Source organism: Amaranthus tricolor, chromosome 2 (assembly GCF_026212465.1).
Source record: "Amaranthus tricolor cultivar Red isolate AtriRed21 chromosome 2, ASM2621246v1, whole genome shotgun sequence".
In the NCBI taxonomy this organism is placed as follows: domain Eukaryota; kingdom Viridiplantae; phylum Streptophyta; class Magnoliopsida; order Caryophyllales; family Amaranthaceae; genus Amaranthus; species Amaranthus tricolor.
Window position 1 is genome coordinate 37977157 of NC_080048.1, and position 19038 is coordinate 37996194.

General features: G+C 33.0%; 1 protein-coding gene across 2 annotated transcripts; it reads left to right on the forward strand.

Annotated features, from left to right (window-relative positions):
- Positions 1 to 300: 300 nt before the first annotated feature.
- LOC130806331 (two pore calcium channel protein 1) lies at positions 301 to 17229 on the forward strand. 2 transcript variants are annotated; one of them, XM_057671357.1, is made up of 24 exons: positions 301 to 761; positions 1893 to 2036; positions 2194 to 2301; positions 3160 to 3255; positions 3862 to 3992; positions 4301 to 4361; positions 5362 to 5528; positions 6912 to 7017; positions 7192 to 7269; positions 8712 to 8773; positions 9512 to 9584; positions 9713 to 9778; positions 9879 to 10022; positions 10152 to 10209; positions 11116 to 11223; positions 11682 to 11745; positions 13229 to 13397; positions 13727 to 13791; positions 13940 to 14030; positions 14583 to 14669; positions 15506 to 15580; positions 16564 to 16598; positions 16681 to 16777; positions 16871 to 17229. In XM_057671357.1, the coding sequence occupies exons 1-23, from the start codon at positions 645 to 647 to the stop codon at positions 16775 to 16777; spliced, it is 2202 nt and encodes a 733-aa protein (XP_057527340.1). In that variant the 5' UTR covers positions 301 to 644; the 3' UTR covers positions 16871 to 17229. The 2 variants fall into 2 exon arrangements, with proteins under 2 accessions (XP_057527340.1, XP_057527341.1); XM_057671358.1 differs by having other exon boundaries at positions 307 to 761; positions 16681 to 17229.
- The last annotated feature ends 1809 nt before the right edge of the window (positions 17230 to 19038 follow it).

Sequence of the window (19038 nt, forward strand, 5' to 3'; positions counted from 1 at the left end):
GAAAGTCAAATTGCTTGATGAATATAGTGCTGAAATTGACTATAATGCAAGTAAACAAAAAAACGAGGAAGTAGTATAAATAATGTAAAAAGTATAACTTGTAGAGGTGTTCATTTAAGTTATAAAGTGAATTTTGAATTAAATTTGAAAATCGATTCAAAATTAAATAATATGTCCATTACATATTTATAAATTCATTTTTCATATCGAATTATTTAAAATTTAATTATTAGATAAATATCACATACAAAAGTTTATTTTTAACCTTATTTCTACTGTGAAAGCATGTGCATGTCATTGATTCATACTATTCCTTAATTTAATTCCATTACCAAACCATGTCCAAGCAGGTCCACATTATCACAATTCTCAAACCTTCATCTTCTTCCCTTGATAAGATATTCAATATATTCATCAAGTATATACTCCTCTTTCGAAAACTCCAAAATCATGTCTTAATCTTCTTTCCAAGTGGCCAATTCTCAGTTGTGTACTTGTTAACATCACCAGAAAATTGTCAATATTGTATAATATTGACAATTTCTTGTCCTTTTCCATTTCTAAAGTCTTGCATTAAGGAATCCATCATTTGAGTTTCTGGGTTTTTGTTCTTGATTGGGATTGGATCACATTTTGTACAAAAGATGGATCATCCTTTTCTGAGAGGTGAGAGTAGCAGTCGTACGGGAGTGTTTAAAAGGAGGTCTGATGCAATTACTCGTGGGTCTGTTTATCAAAGGGCTGCTGCACTTGTGGATCTGGTATACTTTTTTTTTTGGTTCTTGCTATTGTTGTTGATTGTTGTTGTTTGTTGGCAAATTTTGTTAATTTCTGTTATTGATTTTATGATGAGATTGTTAATTTTTTGTTTTGGAATGTTGGGTAATTGTGGTCGAATCTGAGAGTGGGGGTCCACCATGTTTGGGATTTCCATAAAAAGAGGATTTGTTGGAATTTTAGATAGATTGCTTGACATGGAATGGGATTTTTTGTCTCCTGGGTTTAGGACTTTTTAAATGGTAGCAAAGGGAATGATTTATAGTGTAAAATCTCATCAAAAGTTCCATGCCATTTCCATGATGATGAAACTTTGATCACAAAAAAGTTTTTTTGTTTATAAATTTTCATTACCACCTAATACCCTCTCACCCAATGGTAATGCATTGGAATGAATTCTATGAAGAATATGAAGAAAATAAAATGATTGAAGTTGGATAAGCATGACCATCAAGGTAGCCAAGAGATTTTTCAATTAAAATTACACTAATTTTTCATTCTTATTACCATTGTTTAATACCACCTATCAAATGGGCCGTTCAAGTTTTGGAAATGTGGGAAACATAGGTACATTTTTATTTTAGAACCAGAAAGAAATGTCCAACTTTAGAGTTTTGGAAATGTGGGAAACATAGGCACAAATTTTATTTTAGAACGAAAAATAGAATGGGTAAATAAGGTAAAAAAGATTATGACTAAAAAGAAAAGAAAATTTGGGCATATGGTATAATATATTTATATATGGTTTTTGGCTTAGGAGAAAAATATGTGGGGAATGTAGTTACGGACAATGTTAATATAGAGCATTAGAAATGAAGGTTCCGAAATGGAATTCGATAGGAATTTTCCGGTTTCTGGTAACTACGTTCTAAAGTAATGCCAAAAAAATGTTTATTTCCCATGATAGTGTCTGTGTAGGCTCAAGCATTGGTTCGTATCACCGTAGCCTGCCTATAAGCTAGAGGTAAAAAGATTGATGCAGTGTTTATCGTCTGTAATAAACAGTTGTGGTAATGAGTCTAGTGTAATATTGTAAGGAAACTCCTTTGCCAATGTCCATGTACTGCTAAATGTCGCCCGTTTAATTTTCAACACTTAACATGTACCTTTTGCAGGCAGAAGATGGTGTTGGTCTACCGGAGGAGATTTTGGATGAGGAAAACTTTGAAAGTTCAGCAAAATTGTATTTTGTTTATACTCGACTGGATTTCCTTTGGTCGCTCAACTATTTTGCATTGATAGCCATAAATTTTTTGGAGGTGATTCCTAGTTAATTATACTCTTAAATAAAATGGTTATCATTCTTTGAATCCTTTCTTTCAAAGATTACTAAACCAACTTAGTGGCTTTTTTCATGAATGGTGAGAGTTCTAATCCTGAAGTGTGCTTTTTTTCTTTTGTCCAAATTCTGTACAGAAACCTTTGTGGTGTGGGCGATACAGTGAACATTCCTGTAATGATCGAGACTATTATTTCCTTGGTCAACTACCATACTTAACTGGTGTCGAGTCTCTTATTTTTGAGGTATGGAATCTCATTATACTAGATATCCTTTTTGCAAACATTGGTTTTCAATACGCGTTCTCTCCCACTTTTGTGTCTGTCTACTGCAACAAAAGATTAATTAAGATCGGTATTTTCTCTTTATTTTATTTCAAAAATTTAAAATAAAAATGATTGCTTTCAAGCCTATTAGATTTGAAGCTGTTTGAGGCTTGTGTAACATGAATTACCCATATTTAACAATTGTTCTTAGTTTCAATTATCAATTGAAGATTTAAAGTTTTATAAGGAAGGTATAGTTTATAGTTCTTGGTTTTGCTCATCTTATCTGCAAATGTGATAGATAAAGTCCCTGTAAGTGCAATTTCACTTGCACGTTTGTTTGGATGGTCACGATTGATTTGCTAAAATTGAGTTTTTTTTAGTAATTATAGCACCCCACTGAATCGTACATACAAAAAGAAAGAAATCAAATTATTTTGCGTTTGTAAGGAGAAACTTTTATCCTTTTTTTTCCCAAGGGACTCTGTTTTTGTGCTGGTTGAATACGAATATATTTTCACTTTGTTTTCTCAGTTAGGTTAGAGTATATTGTCCTGTCTCAATTGGTGCAAGTACCACTTTCCCCAAGTAAGGTTCTAGATTCAATTCTCACCCAACCCTTCCTTTTCCCTAGCCTACCCTATAATCACAAAAGGTTAGAGAATAGTGTAAATATGTTTGATGAAGTAAAGCATCTTTGCACATCATGTGACTGTACGCTGATCTTATATTTTTCTAAATGTTGCGCGTTCATGCTTGTGTTTTCGCTTAATTTGAGGACCTTTACTTCTGATAAATTTCGCCTTATAATGGTTATGAAATTCTACCATTTTGCAGATTGTAACTCTATTGATATTATGTGCCCACACTATATTTCCAATTGTTTATGAAGGTTCACAAATTTACTGGAAGAAGGCTTTGAATAAATTGAAGGTACCTTTTTTCACTCGTGTCTTGTTACATAATGTCTTCATGTTGGCAAGTCTTTGGTGGCTGGTATAATTTACATCATATATGGATTATGAGTGTTGAAAGAGAGTTAAGAAGATGACTAAAGTCTTGATTAGCTTCAATGAAAAATCGAGTTACACAATTTTGGTTTTTAATTTTTCTTTTAGCAATTAAAAGATATTTTTCTATGAAAAGTTAGAGCAAGTAGAGTGCCCATGCTGATGCTATGTGTGTTATTGACTATGAGAATCATTAAAGCTGAGTAAGACTGCAAGAGCAATCTTTTCTTTTATTTTTTTTTTTGAAACGTGAGCACAATCTACTTATACGATTTTTTTGGTGTGCACCATCAATTAACTTTGAGCATAGTACCTTAGGGTTCCACATGGGTGCTTAATCTCAAGTGAAGTGTGCGACTTACATTGTTAATTGGTCTTTAGCAAGCTTTTGACCATCCTGAACAACATCTTAAATTGCTTCCTTATCGTTTTTTTTTTATCTCATTGCTTCATTTTCCATTGTTAGTTTATTGAAATGTTTTATGACTCCATAAACTAAGACTCCATTCTTTTTTTTTATTGCTTTCAGGTTATTCTACTCATTGTCCTGGCAGTTGATATTTTAATATTTGGGCTCTATCTATCGCCTCTGGCTCTCAATTTGCTTCCTTTCAGGATTGCTCCGTATATACGAGTCCTCTTTTTCATTCTTAATATTAGGTACCTCTATTGTTCCTGAGCATATATATTTCCTTTGTAATCATCATGGCATAATTAGTATGATAAATGTCTGGACCACTAATGTGTGTACTCAAATTTTGGAATTTCTAGCTTCAATTTACGTTTCATGCCGTTTGTATAAGTTTCCATTCTTCGAAATTGTCATACGGAGAAATAACGGTATCATCTTGCTCACCAAGCTTGTTCCATACTTGAAGAAAGATGACCTACATATCAACTAACTGTTTCTAATATTTTGTTATACAGAAATTGTCGAACTGATCTTGTTCATTTTATCTAATTTGTAGGGAACTAAGAGGCAGTGTCATTGTCTTAGCTGGGATGCTTCCTACTTATCTCAATGTCTGGGTTAGTGTTCACTTTTTCTGGTTTCCCTTTACATGGAGACTGTTATTATTGCATGCATTTCTTGCCTTTATTTTTATTATTAATTTTTTTTTAAAGTTTTTATGTTTGACAATCACTCTTTATAGAAAAAAGAAGATAATCACACTCTTCAACATTGAGCTTTCACCCCTAATATTTTAATTGCATGTATGTAGCTATAAGCAAAGTGCAAAAAGTTTCAGTTGTAATTACGGTTCACATTGATGCGGCGCAATTTGTTGTATCGTCAAATATTGTTTGAGACCACAAGATATTTCTTGAATCAGTATACAACGCGTTTTTTTATGCTTTTATGATGTGGGTAGTTACTACTTGGTAGATTTGAAAATCTTTGCAGCTTGACTTGATACAATAGGGTGTGACCTTGTTTTTACACTATGGTATAAAATCTATTGATGGATTTAAACATTTATAGAAGTAGTATTTTGATTTTAGCTTATGGATGCATTATAGTAAAATGACTAATTAAATTTGTGCATTTTATGATAATTGAAAGATGCTTGCTAATAAAGGTCAATAAGAAACAACCTATTATATGGATAATGGTGCGTACATTCCACCCTTAAAGCCTGCCTAGTTGAGAGCCCAGGTGGGAGCCCCTTTATAACATTGGGTCTACGAAAGGTGGTTGTTGTCCCCTTTAAGTGTAAGCCATAGAAGGTTGATAAGGATATGCATTTTGAGACAAATCCAACAACTTGGGTAATGCAGTAATTTTTTATATGTCCATTAACTAATATGCTAAAACTTAGTGTCTGAATGGCGCTCAAAGTGAAAATATAGCAAATATAGAAAGATCCAGGAAGCATATCTTACTAGATCCAAATCATTAATTACAGAAGTAGTATTGCGGGGTGTCTTTGTCATTTTCTTTTTAGGTTATACATGGCTGCTATAATTGCCTTTTTACTGATAATCATTACTTTTCAATTCTCAATAACATGTATATTACTTAATGCAGGCACTCACACTTCTGTTTCTATTATTTTCGAGCTGGATAGCTTACGTCATGTTTGAAGATACCCAACAGGGAGCATTACTTTTTACGTCATACGGTTCTACTTTGTATCAGATGTTTGTTCTGTTTACCACTTCCAACAATCCTGATGTGTGGATTCCTGCTTACAAGTAAGATTGTTTTCTGATAATTATCTTATTTCCTTCCGTTTTCTCTCAAAGTTTTTCCTACTCTGATCTTTGAAGGTTTTGGTTGCCTTTGGGCTGCTCTACTGTACCTTGAGTGATTGAAAATTACAGGGTGACTGCTGCTTCATAACTAATGAGTGTTAGACCTCACATATTTATCTGATATTATCTGTTAGCTTTTCAAGCTTGTCTATACTTTATCTCTATTGCTTGGCTTCGTCACTTTACTTCAAGTACACGTGTTGGATCTTAGGTTCTAATATAACTTATATTTAGTTAAATAGCAAGAATCACCTTATTAAATAAGTGAATAATTACCGTTATTTGTATTTTTGTCAATAACCATCTTATCTGTCATATTGTTTGGTAAAATGGTATAGGACAATTGATGTGTACTCTCCAAAAGCTAGCTTAAGCCCTAAAAGGAGGAGAGTCCCTTGTCCTATATAAATCCTACATTGTAGTCCCATACGAATGAAGGACTTCAAGTTCCATATCTTAAACCTCACTAAGCCGCAATGAACTGTGACATAAAACAGTTTCAAGCAATATTGATAAATTTGACCTTTGATTGAATTTTATATGACTTCAAATTGTCATGGGAGGGTTATCAACTTTTTTCATTTGGCCGAAAGTGAGAATCTTTTATTTTGATGGGTTAAAGATATATAATTCTTTGGTTTTGGATTATAAGGACTTTATTAAAATGACTTATGAAATTATGTGCAATTTAAATTTATGTGAGTTGTTGATGTTTTGCTACCAAGCGTCGTCAATTGGAAACAACCTCTTTGTTTTCACTAACAAGTGAAAGATTGCGTACATTCAACCATAGTGCACAATGGTGGTAATGGTCACATATGTGGCAATGGATACAGTGATGTAGTAACGGGGATGATGCGGTTGCTGTACCGCCAAATATTGAACTAAACCATGATTTCTCACTTGGAATGGCCTAAATGCGGTTTTTAACACCTTTACGATGTGGGTATTACCGTTTCGTTAAATTTGATTACCTTTGCGATATGGACGATACGACACGATACAACCTTATTTTTGCTCTATGCATTGACCCTCCAAACCCTGCCTAAGTGGGAGCCACTTAAAGACAGTGGGTATTGGAACGGAACGCTGTTGTTTGTTTATGGGAGATAAACACACAAGGTGATTGCTAGCACTTGGGAGATATTCATATATTGGAAGATTTTTTAAAATCTAGTCTTTTCATGTTGGTTTGCAATAATTTGTAGTGTTTTCTGTTTTGGCTCTGCAAAAGGCAATTGATTTTTTTTCAAACTTTCTATTCTTGTTTAGTATATATGAACATATCGCTTTAATTGCTCTTAATTTTGCTTTCTTTCTCAGGGTATCACGATGGTACTCACTGTTCTTTGTTTTGTACATCTTATTGGGGGTGTACTTCGTCACAAACTTGATTCTTGCCGTTGTGTATGACAGTTTTAAAAGTGAGGTACATTAACCTCCTCTTTCTTGGATGTGTGCTATATATATTTGTGCCTTCCTTCTGCTTGAACATTTATTCCTTTCTTATTAGATAACTGAATGAATTGTGAAACAAGTTACTCTTCTGATAAATAAGTTGTGGATGTAACTGCAACGTTAAGATTTCCTTATTTTTATGCAGCTTGCAAAACAAGTTTCTGAGATGGACAATATGAGGAAAAGTATACTGCTTAAGGCCTTTCATTTGATGGATAGATATGTGAGTATTTTAGTTGTTTTCTTCTATTTAATGTGCTTCTGGATATCAATTGGATCCATCTTCTTCGTCCTCCCATTTTGGAATATGTTTTGACGGTTTGTTAGCAGGTCAAATAATGTTGATCTAATGTTTCAGTGTGTATTTACTGTTTTATCTTTCCCATGTCTTTTATTGTAATGTCATCTTCATTCATGGGATCTATGTTATATAAGATTGAGCCAGAATTATAGGGATAACTTTGTGGAATTTGTCATGAATTCAAATTGAGTGGTAAAGTTTTGTCACCACCGATCACACTACATAATTCTTGAGAAGTAACGAGGGACAACAGGAAATTTTGAAGCTTAGTGAATGCCTTTTACCCCTTGGAAACTATTAAACTTCACAAGCTGATCAATTGTAGCTAATGTGGTGAAAAATGAGATCAGCTAATAATTTTCCTAACTCCTAAAGTTGCAAAGAATCATTACAAAAATGAAATTGCCCAGGGTGAAAACGTTTTTATGGGGGTACTTCTGAGTAGTAAAGGGGTGTTTTTCACATGTAAACCAGTGTTAGTCGGTTAGAACATAAGCTGTCAATATTTACAGAGTCCCCTAATGAGGATGCGTGTCCCTTTATTGCTCACTCGTCCCTCTTTTTTCATGATTTTCATGGTTTCACTATTTTTAGAGATTTCTAATGATCATCTCCTTATACAATCACACACAATAAAAATCTTTCCTACTTTTCCCCAGAGTACTATTTTTCAAAACAAACCTAAATTAAAAATACTAGAAGTATTAGATAATGGTTTCCCTCATATCTGATTGTTTAATTCCATCATTGACTTATGCTTGGTAATCCTGTATTCTTGTGTCCTTGGAAATATGAGGATTTGTGGGTAGAAGGTTGACTTGTAGACTACCTTATGCATATTGATGGACGACGACTTTCATTTGGTAGTATATCAAAAGAAATTTATTTTAAAAGGTAATTTTCTCAAAAACAATTAAAATTAGTTATTTTTTTGAAAAATTTATCTGATTAAGGTAAGTTTCTTCTGTAGTTTCCTCTTATGGAAAGGTTGGTTACTTGGTATTGTACAATAAGATAGTAAGAAATTGATCTGGTTAGTTGGACGTTATTTTCTCCTCGGAGGAAAAAGACAACATATGCTTGATTAACTGATACAATGTACTTGCACTCTTTATGATAAACGTAGCTGTTTGGATCATCTACATTGAAGGATCAAAACAGTTTAGTTTATTATAAATATCGTGGTTTTTATCGTAAAACTTGTTAGTTTTTGTTTTCATTCTGTTATCCAATTTAATATCTTTGTGCATTTTGTCTGGATCATTGTATTTTCTATTAATTCAATGTTGTTTTTGCTTTCCTAAAAGTATGCTTAGCTTGGTTATTGACCAGTAATGTTGAGTGTTCCTCTTTAATGCTTACAGAACCTTGGATATTTAAATAAAGAGCAATGCCTTTGTCTATTTGACGAATTGAATAAATACAGGTAAATTCCCTCTAGAATCTAGATTGATTTATAGTTCTTGATTTTTTTTGTTAAATTTGATTATTGGTGGTGATAATATCTATTCAGTCTGCGGGACAACTTATGCAGAAAACTATTTCAATGATGCTTCTTTGTAGTTTTTAAAATTATTTATGTATTTTATCTTGGTAATATTGATTGTAATAGCCATTTTTCCCCAACTTCTATTATTGTTTATGAAGAATACGTTGAAGTAATATTTTTGGAAAATCGTATTGTTGTATGGGTTTTTATAATATCCTTGAGGATTTCACCATCTTCACTAGATTGAATAAAATTGAAATAGCATTCTTTTTTCAAGCCTCAAAATTATTGTTGTCTTGTAAAAAGTATCAATTTGTTAGAAATGGTTCGTCGAGTCATGTGTGGTTGTTTTTTATCTCAAACTTGCTTATGGTACTTGCAAACAAGGCTATGTCAGGATTGCCCTTTGTGTTTATTACAAGGGTAAGGTTTCATAGTTCAAACTGCAAATACAATAAAATTGATCCCCCAACCCCAAACCCGATCTAGGTGGAAGACACTTAGTGGCATTAGGGTAATGCAATATTGTTTTGAATTGAAAATAGAATGAGGAAAGGAACACATAGAATTGCGTGTTTTTAAGACCCACAACATTTTTGGTTCTGCACTCTCAGGATAGCTTGTTTGTGGGTTCAACTTTTCAATATCAGCTTGTATTCCATGCTTTGTTTGCAGGACACTGCCGAAAATATCAAAAGAAGACTTTGGATTGATATTTGATGAGTTGGATGATAGTCATGATTTCAAGGTTGTAACTTATTCCCCTTAAGTTTTGTGCTACATACTACAACAGTAGTTACTCTTTTAATATGTAACTCTTTTTATGATAGCAAATTGCTATTTGGGTAATGAGTAGTTATTCCTGTTGCTGGGCAGATTAATGAAGAAGAATTTGATGATCTCTGTCATGCCATTGCTCTAAAGTTTGCTAAGGAAGATATTGTAAGTTTGTGTCATGACTTTCTCTTGTTTCGATGTTTTGGATTCATATGTGACCATTTATTACGTCTATGTTCATATGCCATATTGTCATCTCTTGCAGCCATCCTGTTTTGAATTTGTTCCATGGGTTTACTATTCTCCTGTATCTGAGAAGTTGAAACGCTTTATTCGAAGTGACACTTTTGCAAATATTATTGCATTCCTTTTAGTGATCAATTTGATTGCAGTGATAATTGAAACCACGGTATGAGTAATTCCTTTAATGAAACTTCAGCTCCCTATGTGATTTCATTGGATTTCTTTACAAATTTTCTTCCTTTTCTATTTCGGCGATTTTTGAGTTTTTTTTTCGTTTGTTGTGGTGACTGCGCAGCTTGATATAGCAGATAGTACAGCTCAGCAATTTTGGCAAATTGTAGAATTTGTATTTGGTACGAATTAATACCTTTCACATTTATATATACTACTCCCTCCTATTCTAATGCCCTATTTCTTTTTTGGTACTATTCGTCAATCACTCTTTGCTGGTATTTTATTCTCAATCTATGAGTTAAAACATAGTCAATAAGGATTGATATGTCTCAATGTAAATTTTATTAATATCAACTTTTTAAAATTTTTTTTCAATTAGAGATATTAAGGATTGAATTAGTATATCAGCAAGTGTGCAAAACTAAATGAGACATTTGATTAGAATAGGAGGGGGTGTTTGTTTCCTGAATGTGAACTTCTCATGCCGGAAGTCTTTTGAGTAAGCATTTTTGGTAAAACTTGACGGAAGTGTTTATCTAATTAGATGATGACTAACTTGACCTGTAGTGAAATCGGAGATCAATAGGCAAAGGAGCCTCATTATTGTTAGTATGAACTTAATATAAGTTGAACTTTTTGTAAAACCTTATATACATCAAAGACACCGAAGAAACTTTTTTTTATTCCAAATTTTGGCGAGGACTTTTTAATATCTTTAATATGATATAAGATAGCAAGAATGAAAGATTGAATCATAAAGGGAATCAATGACACGCACTACTCACTTCTTTGAATATATGGGCGAATATGTATCAGATTCGTTCCTTTTACAGCTAACTTCGTCATTTGGAAGAGTTATTGCTTGTTCTTGCTGTTTGATCTCATAACCAGAAGCTCTCAACTTGAGTCAAGTCCTAGCGTTCAGTATGGATTATTTTGGTGTTGATCGTGTTTATCTAATCGTACAAAACGTTATTGGTTAAATTTTATACCTTATCATTAATTTTTTATTTCCCAAGTATTTGTATTACAAGTTATTTGTTGACGATCTAACAGTCTCTAATAGTTTTCCTTTTTTTTACCAGGTTGGATATATGTCCTTGAAATGGCTTTAAAGATCTATGCATATGGTTTTGTGAATTATTGGAGAGATGGTCAAAATCGCTTCGATTTTGTCATAACTTGTGTGATAGGTGATATTTCAATGATCAAACTTGTTTGCTTCGTTTATAAGTTTTTCTTCACCTATCATTGTTTTTACTTCCACATGTGCCACCTTTTTCCTTCCACCTTTTATTTAGCCCTTGGTAAGGAAAAATGCTGTCTTTGTGAATCTCTGGCTCACTCCGTAATCTTACTTTTTTGTGAGTACAGAAATTGGAGAAATTCTCTCGTTCTATACAAAAAGGCGAGAACAGATTTTTTCTCCTTGAATAGGAGTAGTCTTGCTAATCATATAAACTTTTGATTCTTCTTTCTCATAACAGATCGTAGTGAGAACTCTCCTAAAAGAGGATAATAAGTATTTCTTAACTTAATTTGTTTTGGAACTTTGATGTCGTAGCTAAAGTTTCATTTTGAGTGTGTTTTATTCTATCTGCATATTCTATACTTTTGTCTGTTCCCTTAGTCATTTTTATCTGTTTTGCAGTTATTGGTGAAACAGCAACCTTTATCTCACCTCAAGGCCAAACTTTTCTTTCTAATGGAGAATGGTAACTCTACTAGCTTCCGAGATGGGAAAATTTTTATTTTCTCTCATTCACATAATGCCCTTGATTCACATGGAAGTTTGCATTTGGAGTTGAGGACATTTATTTGGTTCACAAGATGCACTTCATTTATTCAAATTTTTTCTCATGGTCCTTTTCATTCTCGGGAAATGATTTCAAATGTTACTTCCTCCGTTTTTCTTTCTTGTTTTTAGTTTGACCAAAAAGCTCTTACATATATGTTAAACTAGAAACAACAATAGATTACGAAGGTAGTTTATGGTAGTGTGCTACTCCATGAAATCTTCATAAAGGCATATCCCAGAATGAAATTTCTAAATGATACTTTATCACATTTTGTAGATTTTGAGTGTTAGATCAAATTTTTCTTAAAAAAATTGAATTCAAAAAATGGCTCTTTCTAGCTTTTACGTTATGCTCCATGAGAAGATCTTTCCCATATGATTTACTTTTACTCTGGTATTTTAATGTTCTAGTTCCAATTGTTTAACTATTCATTTCAAGTTTTTTCTTTGTCATGGTTTGTCGTCCCATCATCTTATTCTAGTGTTTTTTGCTTGGCAATTATGCTTCTCAAGATGCTAAATCTTTCTTTAGTTTTATAATTTACAATTGATTAGAGTTCTTTGTGGGGCATTTTCATGCATCGGTGCAATTATGAATGATGTTTGTCTCTAGACAAATTTGGGGCGTTTTCATAATTTCTTTATGAAAAAGTGGATAAATACCGTGTGGTTGATGTAAGATTTGAATACGATACTTTTGTAAGGGTGATAATATGTTACACTACAATCCTAATTTATATGTTCCTTAATTATTAAGAGAGGAATTTGTGTTAAAAATGTTACACTATTTTAACCTTAAGTCTAAACCCTTTATATCTTTTTCCATTCTCGCCCTCCAGGTTATCTTCGGTCTTCCACGTTCTCTTTTTAAGTACCTTGAGTTTTAACTTCTGATTTCCTTACCGGTTTACTATTATCTCGTTTTACACATGCTCAACCATCTCAAACGATTCTCTCTCATTTTATCCTCAATATTTGTGACTCGTAAACCCGTTGTTATATCTTCATTTCGAATTTTATGCTTCAAGTTATGATCACTCATTCATCGGAGTATTCGCATATCTGCAACTCCTATCTTCCAACTATGATTATTTTTTTAAAGCTCAACATTGTGGAACATATAAATATATGGAAAAGTTGGTTTGATGATCGTCTAATAAAACTTACCATTTTGCTTTAGGGGCACAATTCGATCACATAATATTCTAATAAGTGCTCTCCATTTGTGCCACCCACTCTTAATTCCATATGTCACATCTTTGAAATATGGGATCAAGGTATTTGAACTACTTGGTGCTTTAGGATGTTGAGCAAATGTGTTGGCGTTCAAATGCTTATAAGGTTGATAATGTATGAGGGGAAATGAGCTCATTCTTTTTCTCCACTTTATCTGTAAACAGGATCCGTTATCTCATACTTGCTAGAGTATTACGCCTAATAAGACTGTTGATGCGAGTCAAGCGCTACCGAGCCTTTGTTGCCACATTCTTGACTCTAATTCCCAGCTTGATGCCTTATTTGGGGACAATTTTTTGCGTCATGTGTATTTACAGCTCTCTTGGTGTACAGGTGTGATGTTTCTCATCTTAAATCTCTTCTGAAAAACTAAAAACAATCCCTATTAAATGCTTATACATCTACATTTTATAACTTTTCTCCTTATTGTTCATATTTCTTGCTTTTCTTTTCTTTTTTGGGAGAGGGGAGCAGGAAGGATCAAGTATTAACATGTTTTTTTCCTAAATTTTTATAAAAAAATAAGTGTTTAAAAAGTGATATTTATATAATTCTCCTTTTTCTCCCCATCGCCTCCATTTTGGTTGATCCAACAAGGCAGCCCGGTGTAGCTCATGGTCTTCGTATGTCTGACCAGTCGTGAACCGTTTGTTGTTCAACAGATTTTTGGCGGGCTAGTAAATGCGGGAAATGCTGCATTAGAGGGAACTGATCTTGCAGGAAACGAGTATCCTTTGTCTTAAATTAGTTACCGTTTTGAAAGTCTAATTTACTAGTCTCCTTTCCAGGTTTTAATTCTTTCATCTTTTTATTTCCACATTTCTCGACCTTTTTTTTATTTGAGTTGCATATTTTGTTTTTCTTGACAACTTCAGCTATTTACTCTTTAATTTCAATGACTATCCAAATGCAATGGTGACAACATTTAATTTAGTTGTCATGGGCAACTGGCAAACCTGGATGGAGGTATTTATTCTTTGATAATAGTATAATGGGTAAATAGTCAATAATAAATCCGGTGAAAATAAACCCACCTATTATTTATTTTTAAATAAACTCACTTGTTAGGTATATTTGCTAAAAATAAACCAACCTATTGTTTTTAATCATCTCCAAAGCTTTTTAGTAAGCAAGAATTAGAAATAAACAAGAGGTGAGTTTATTTTCAGCAATTATATCGAATAGGTGAGTTTACTTTTAGCGGATCCAACAAAGGTTGGTTTATTTTTAACAATTTCTCCTTTTTAATTCATATTCTCTGCATCTTTTTTAGTATGTTTTACCGAGTTACATGTACAAATAGCTCTATATTTTTCTCGATTCTCGATTATTTGGTATCGTTGATGAAGTGTCCTTATGGTGTTTCCGTTTAGTGAGTCATCTGTAATCACAACGTTGATAAAACTACAAAGGCAAAAGACGCTTAACCTGCACGGATGAGATTTGCTGAAACATGTTTAAAGGCCATTGCTTCTTATTTCATTATTATTGAAACGGCTTTATTGCTTCTTATTTCAGACATACAGAGACTTGACAGGAACTTCATGGACTCTGTTGTACTTCATTAGCTTTTACGTCATCACCGTGATGCTTATTTTGAATTTGGTAAGCTTAGTTAATTTTGGCATGAACCCTGCATTCCTTTTTTTCTAAAAACTCTTTTCTAAGAGATGCTTCCATGTCTCTGATTTCTTCTCTACAATCCATCTCCCTGTTCCGAGGCATCGCCTAAGCAATATTGATCAACATTATGCACTATCTGCTACTACCTACTTAGTTCATGCCAATGTTAATTCTCCACGTGGAGTTTATGTTGCCATTGATTTACATTATCAACACCAATGGATTGACATGTCTGTTTCAACTTTCATGATGGCTGTTGTACTTGGTATAATAACAGAAATATGTTAAAATATGCACTGTTCAATTTATATGTTTATCATTTTGGAAAAATAACCCCACATGTTATCCCACATCGAAAAATTAAAGAGGCGTTGACTGACATATAAGCTTGATGGGCTACTCCTATAAGGTTTTAGGATGAAGCCTCATCGGGTTTGTGTGCAGGTGCAGCCAACTCTCTTATGTGGGTCTAGTTGTGTACAAGCCCAATAACAAATTCTTCATATTGAAGCATATATAATATTTTAGAAGAGTTATGCAACAAATCCTTAAAAGTAATGCTGAATCTTAAGAAGAATCATACCATCCCAAGACAGAAATTTGATTAGTGGGAAGGCCAATAGTTGAAATTTTCTTCATACCTTACATTTGGTCATATTTGTTGAAATTTCTCAAAAATCCAAATATTTTTATTTATGAAACACAATAATTTAGCATTTTTTTTTACTTTTCGGAATTTTCATATTGTTGCCCTTTAATTATAGTTTCTATTGTGAGTCATGAGTTGTGAGTGATCTATATCTCTATTATGGTGTCAGATTATTGCATTTGTGTTGGAAGCATTCTTCTCAGAACTGGAGCTCGAGGAATCAAACGAACCTGAAGCCGGGGAGGTAAGTGACATTCACAAAAAACTTGATCCTGCTCATTCTACCCTTTTTATGGCCATCATAGGGGGATAAGAGGGTAAGAACTAACGGTTGACTACTTTTACACAAAATCGTTCATTATTTTGTGATGAGCTGAGTGAAAACTTGATCCTCTGTTAAATTTTAGAATTCGGGTCATCATTTCGCAACTAAAACTTGAAGATCTCTTTTTAGCTCACTATATATATATGATAAACTAAATTTTGGATTTATAAAAAAAATTCATGGTACTTTTAAGTATTTTATAGCAATAAATTTAAATAATAATAAATCCTTGGCCCATTGGTTCAAACATGACCTGTTTAAAACCGACCAGTTGTAACTTTTATATATTTTATAACGATACTTGTACGCTGTACACGTGTCGATGTAACATAGTATTTTACCATATATATATATATATATATGTATATATATATATATATATGTATATATATATATATATATATATATATATATATATATATATATTACACTACTTTGCTCATTAGTCACTATTCCGAAGTGTATAGAGTAATATATATAGCTGAGGAAAATCTTCCCTTTTGTTATTTCCCTCCAATTCACACCAATTATTCCATTTATAGTTTTTGCACTCTATCCAACGCACTAATTTAATCCTAAAAATCTCTAATTCTGCATAATTAAAAATTATTAAAATTATTAAAATTTACATTGAAACAAATCAAACCAGATCTCACTTGACTGTATTTTGACATCTAGATTAGGAATAATATACAAATTAAAAGTGATTGATGAATAGTGTTAGAAAATCAAATGGTACGTTTGCCATGAATTAGGAGTACTGTCTATTCCCTATACCACTCGATGGCGCTAATCATTACGCTCTACTTTATTATGATTAATCCCGCACATCTGTGCTACGTTCTCCTTCTAAACTACTAATTCAAGCGATTAATATATACTCCGCTTTCTTTTCTCTTCAGGTCAAAGGAAGAAGTGGACACCGCCGATATACTGGGTACGTATGATTTTCTAATATCCTTGTAGGAAAAACCCACAGCTCGAGAAACTGAAAATATTTACATATTTGTTTGTATCAGTCATAAATCACGAAGCCAAAGAGTTGATATACTACTACATCGTATCTTAAGCTCCGAGCTCGACAAATCAGAGGAGGCTTGTGAAGCCGAGGCATAGGTCTTTTCTTTCACTTCCTTTTGCGTCCTTTACCTATTTTCTTCTTAATTATGTCTACGAGTGCTTGAAGAGGAGTTTTCTTAGTCGATGCAGAGGTGGTTATGACTCGTTTTACCATTGATTGAGCATCGCACAATTACCTACACACTTTTAGATGCGAGGATTAAAGGTCTCGAGATGGTTCACCATTATTTCCGATTTTTGTGGTTAGTTACTTTCACCGTTATTCAATAGTCACTGTATTTGATATATGTACAGTGTATTTTGTTTGTGTGATTTACTTGTGCAGACGACGATTAGTTTGCTAAATTTTCCATTTTGTCCGCTTTGGTGGATTTGCTACATTTTCTTGTTAAGACATGGATTCACCCTCTCTCGGATATTCTCATCCACACATTTCAATTACAATGATTTATCATATATGTCTTAGAGCTACGTTCTTTTGGATTCAATTTGACATTTCAAATATATGAAAACAGTTTATCGATTCAATTTGTTTTAATCTCACCAATTTGTTCTTTTGGATATACATATCAAGGCATGACGAAAGTTGACATTTTTTTCGAATTTTTGATTCCTTAGACGCTCACCAAGGCTTCTGCCTACACTGTTATGTAGATACTGCCCACTGGCCAATTCTATTGATGTCGGCCGCTGCTACCCAGCTAATGTTGTAAACATTAGGTGTTACTTATTGTCTGCACATTGCTCGTTGTCCCGACCCTGAAGGTGTCTGATGCCATTATAATAACGATGCCCAATAGGCCATGGAATGACTCTTGCTTGCTCGCCTAGTCCAAGCGAATTGCAACCTCATCGGAGGGCAACTATTCTTATCATCTCTTTGAGAGTTATGTCAGTACTCAGCTGTTCATAAGGAAGATGTTTGATAAGATTCGAAGTTGTCGGAGCCGCTTTCGGTGCATTCTTGCCCTCTTCAATCCATTTCTTCACATTACACCCCACCTCAGCACCTTCACCATAAGCCAAACTAAACCCTAACCAAATTTCGTATTATGATTTTCTACATATTCCGTATAAATAGAGGTGTTACATCTCATTATTAATTAATACAAATTCAGTATTCATCAGACTTTCTTAATCAAATTCTATATTATGATTTTCTACGATGTAGGCTAGTGGAGGACGCAACGAGCATCGAACTCAGTTTCTTACCTGAAGAAAGTGTTTATTGCTTTATTGAGACAAATCCTGGTTCTCAAACCATTGAACTCTTTACCATTAGAGAAGATAATAATACAACACTAGTGTTCCAATATTTTATACATCAATTTCTAGAAGGCACCTGATTTTTTAAAATAAATTGTCAATTTAAAATTTATGTACTTTATTTCAAAAAGTTAACGTTGAAATAATAGATGACAAATTATTTATTAAAAAACTTAGCGATTTGAGAAAATTGAAAATAAAAATAAAACCAGTTTTTTAATTTTTTAATTTTTTAATTTTTTTATTTTATATATAAAAAAAACAAATATTTTAAAAAAAACAAGCCCTGAAATTTTGAGGAGGTTTTTCCTCGCACATCTTGGTGCAATTAAACATCGATTTTCTTAGATAACTAATTAGTACTGAGATTGAGCTTGAAAATTTGAAATAGATAAGCCAAATTATTAAAAAAAATATATAGAATAAAATTGAAATCAACTTATTTCTAAAAGTAAGCGTCTAATTCTCAAATCTGAGGTATGGGTCTGCTCGCACTTACTAACTGCAAACAAAGGGTTTGATTCAAAAAAAAGCCAAAAGAGTTGTTTGCATTTACTAACTGCGAACAGAGCTGTTGGTTTTTTTTTTGACCAAATCAGTTGTTCGTAGTTGCTAATTGCGAACAGCTTGGTTGAGTTTTTTGACCAGTTTGTCTCTGTTCGCAGTTTATAACTGCGAACAGCACCGAACCTGAGGTCTGGGACTGGAGGCGCTTACAATTGAAAATAAGTTGATTTTAATCTTATTCTATGATTTACTTTAATAATTTGGCTTATCCTTTTCAAATTTTCATTGAGCCTTGGGGGTAACGAGCACACATACCAAAGAGTTCAATCATATGAGAAGTATAATGTGGGGTGAAATCGGGAAAAATGTGTTCTAAATTTTAATGTCATTTCAATGAAAGATGATTTTTCACAAGAGTAGTCAATGTCTTATAGGATTTGCTAAAGTACAAGTTTGATGTTCTATATAGAGTGGGTCGTAAAGGTAATTATTTGTTGGCTATTGAGTTTTTAGCTGGCTTGATT

Excerpts from the sequence above, each read along its gene's own strand:
- LOC130806331 (XM_057671357.1), top strand. The coding sequence starts at position 645 with ATGGATCATCCTTTTCTGAGAGGTGAGAGTAGCAGTCGTACGGGAGTG. Across the intron at positions 9,585-9,712 it reads ATGATAGTCATGATTTCAAG|ATTAATGAAGAAGAATTTGA; the intron begins GTTGTAACTTAT and ends GTTGCTGGGCAG. Across the intron at positions 16,599-16,680 it reads GGACACCGCCGATATACTGG|TCATAAATCACGAAGCCAAA; the intron begins GTACGTATGATT and ends TGTTTGTATCAG.